The following is a 3489-nucleotide window of genomic DNA, read 5'->3' as shown; positions in this document are numbered from 1 at the left end:
TCTCTCTGTCTACCTTTACATGAATTCTGGGGATCAGACTCAGATTGCCGGGCCTGGATTGTCCCTGCTAGCCAGCACCTTTGCCTGCAGAGGAACGTTAAGACTATCTTTTTTGCCTCAATTGTGAGTGGCTAGAGTGTGATCTTTATAGAGAGAAATGACAATGCCAGGTTGCATTGTCACAAGGCTGGACACGCCGACCAAAGCATCAACACCAAGGGGTGACCTTAGGAGTTTACCACAGGTTGGTTAGTTATTCGAAGATAAATGTAAGACACAGACTGTGTGGAATAGATCTAAAAATGGAGAAAAGTGTTGAATTATTACCTTAAGTTCCTGGCCTGGGAAAATGCCCCGATTTCTATAGTTGCGAGTCCATGAACCAAAATTCAGGGAAAAAAAGTTTCCAAAATATGTTCTAAAGTGAAATATTATTTTAGAAGCTGTAAAGTTTGAGCTAATTAGAATATCAGATATGTGGAAATGCATGCAACCATAGCAGCAGCACTAAAAAAAAAACCAAAGCATATGGTTCCAAACTCACAGAGATACAGCTGTCTCGGGTGGGATTAAAGACGTGCAATAGCAGCTCATTTCGCTGATTTGGATGCATAAAAAAATCTAGCATTGATCTTATAATATCATTGGAGTTCAGGAGAACCAAGTTGGTTTAAGAAAGCTTTTTAAATTACAAAATGCTAGAAACTCAGTGCTCTAGAACAAGACGAGGCTTAAAAACATCCCAAGAATAAATAACATCTTTGAGTCAACCATGTAAATGTGAATATGTGCTATATGCTTGAACAAAATAATTAGTATTAACATTGTTAGCTATGATGGTAGCATTTTTTTTTTAAATCTATAGCTTGGGCTAGAGTGTATCTCAGTAGGCGAGCGCTTGTAGCATGCGTGAGACCCTAAATTTAGTTTGCAACCACCAATAATGAATGAGCAAACAACGTCATTAATTTGAGACGCTGGTTACTTTTAAAGTAAAGTGATAAATGAATGAAATTTCTTTTAAAAAGAAGAATGTGTCGTGGGCAAAAGGTTCTGAGTATTCTCAAAAACTGACTTTTTTTTTTGCTTAGCAGAGCCTACTACGCATGCGCCGAATTGTCCACACCTGCTCTAACGCGAAGAGCAGCATCTGGGAGACAGATCTCCAATTACTGATGTTCTAGTTCACTCTGAAGCTGATATTATCTTGGTTACTGCCCCAAAGCCCAGCATTTAGGAGCTTGGATTCCTTGATCCTGCGAAAAGAGGCTCTCAGAAAAGTACCCAATTCTTCTAGAAGGTTACGAGACCTCCCAGGGATCGCCAAAAGAGACTGGTGGCAAGGGCTGTTACTAGCCAATGGTTCTTGGTTTTCTAGAGTAGCCCTTTCCCCAGCTTGTGCTCTAAACCCTAGCTGGGCGGGAGCGAGGTCGTCTGCCCCCTAGCTCTTCTTCCTAGCCCCACCTCCGTCCACATCAGCGTTTCCTTTCTCTTGCCTCCTTCCTTCCTTTCAGTTCCCAGCTCCTCAGGGAGCTCCACATCCTGCCAGGTGTGCCCACCGTGCACCCCCCCAAATCTACTTTGTCACTCCGTCCAGCCTCTTCAAATTGCCCATCTAGGTCCCGCCCCGCCCCCATCCCTCCCTGCCCCGCTGTCCCCCCCCTCTGAAACTCGCCCCGCCCCTTACCTCGCGTGTGCGTCTGAGGTTGCTATAGCTACGGTGTACTCAGCTACCAAACCTCCCATAGCTGGTGTTCTGCTGGCCAGACGAAAGAGGCAGCACCATGAGCCGCACAGTGACCATCCAGGAGCCCAGAACCAAGCTTCAGGGGTTTCCGTACCGATGCCAGCGGTTGGGGGCCAAGGGCAGCGCCAGTCGAACGTATGATTTCCTGTACGGTAAGGGCTGTCCACTCCTCCCAAGAGCTAATGTTACCTGGTAGGGGCGTAGCTTGCTAAAAATCAAATCAAATCAAATCAAATCAAATCAAATCAAATAGCTCCAGGACAAGCCCTCTGTCCCCAGACCGCAAAGTTAGGGGTAGTGGTCCCTGCACGCAGGTGGCCACGCGCTGCGGCGCTTCGGAAGCCACAGGTGCCCTCAGCTTCTCCAAACAACAGGCGGGGTCACCTTTTTTTCTCCTGATAACTGATTTTCCTGAAACCTAGACCGAGGTTTTGGGTACACATTCAGGAAAGTGTGAAATGACTTGCAGAGCTGCAAACTCACGCAACGTGCCCGCATTCAACCTGCATAAAACATGCGGCGAAAATGATCTTCCTGCCCTCAGGATCCAGACAACTCCAAGTTCGGTGTTCTGGGTAAAGTGGTGCCAGTTTCTCTCGCGTTTGTTTTCAGACGGCCTTTTGTTTTCGTTCAACCTTCTTATCTACCAAAACATTGTTAATAGACTTGGTGCACTGATTCCCTCGGGGCTAATTAAACTCCAGTTTACGTTAATGTCCCGACTTTCCAAACGTGGTTTGTTTCTCCGGACCTTAATTTCTGATCCATTCGTGTTTGTAGCCTTCTCGGACCTATTCCAGCACACAATGTTAGGTGTGTAAGTGTTAAGTAAATTATTGGATTTGCTGCTACAACCACCGCAACTGCTTACGCACGCACGATGCCTTCTTTCTCGGATTTTGCCCACGGTAGAACCAGGCTGTCACCTGAACCCGACACTATTTTCAACTATGTCCCTTTGGGTTCCCATAAGACCCATCTTCCTTGGCGTGGGCTGTGTAATGACAGCTCACGTGTTCTGCCTAATGGTCTACTTTGTTACTCTTGGTTTCATCTTAGGAAATAAATCTTATAAATGTTTGGCCAGGGTATTTGTTCCCCTAGAGAAAAATCTACTTGGGAAATCAAATGTCTCTCCAAAAGCTGCTTATGAATTTAGTGTCATGTTGGTTGATTTTTTTTAAAAAGAGTTTTATACTTATGTACCGTATTGTATGTGTATGAGTGTTTACCTGCATGTATTATTACACCCCTGTGTACCTGGTGCCCCTGGAAGTCAGAAAAGGGCATCAGATCCCCTGGAACTAAAGACCCAGATGGTTGTGAGTCATCTTGCTGGTGCTGGGAATGGAACCCAAGCCTTCTGCTAGATTCTAGACTAGCGAAAGTGCTCTTACTAGTTGAACCATCTCTCCAGCCTCATATGGCTCAATCGTAATAGATAACACACTCAGTCACCAGTGCCTTTCATCACTAAAGATATGCCCAGGGAGCAGGTACTTACTGGGATGGGTTAATCAGTTGTTGACCTTTGGAGAGATAATGTGGGCCCATCATCAACAGAGTCTTTATAAATCGGAGGGATGAATTCTAAAGATGACTGATGATATTTATTTCATATTAGAAACAATATTTTCTTACCATGTCTACAGTTCTCAAGATGTCATAATATCTGCATCCTTCCAGTGCACTGAACATGGAAAACGGTGCCCAAATTTATCCACCGTGTGTGTGTGTGTGTG

General features: G+C 45.0%; 1 protein-coding gene across 2 annotated transcripts in view; it reads left to right on the top strand.

Annotated features, from left to right (window-relative positions):
* The first annotated feature begins 1731 nt into the window (after positions 1 to 1731).
* Positions 1732 to 3489, top strand: part of Cfap91 (cilia and flagella associated protein 91) — a 51025-nt gene continuing 49267 nt past the window's right edge. Inside the window, exon 1 of one of the 2 annotated variants that reach the window (XM_050148975.1) lies at positions 1732 to 1899. In XM_050148975.1, the coding sequence (XP_050004932.1) occupies positions 1785 to 1899 (115 nt within the window). In that variant the 5' untranslated portion in view covers positions 1732 to 1784. The remainder of the gene's footprint in view (positions 1900 to 3489) is intronic. The other variant, XM_050148974.1, reaches the window with a different exon arrangement.

The sequence above is a fragment of the Alexandromys fortis genome, unplaced genomic scaffold (assembly GCF_014885135.2).
Source record: "Alexandromys fortis isolate MF-2015 unplaced genomic scaffold, M_Fortis_MF-2015_v1.1 scaffold_4, whole genome shotgun sequence".
In the NCBI taxonomy this organism is placed as follows: Eukaryota; Metazoa; Chordata; class Mammalia; order Rodentia; family Cricetidae; genus Alexandromys; species Alexandromys fortis.
Note: the sequence above shows the minus strand (reverse complement) of the source record. Positions and strands in the feature narration are given on the sequence as shown.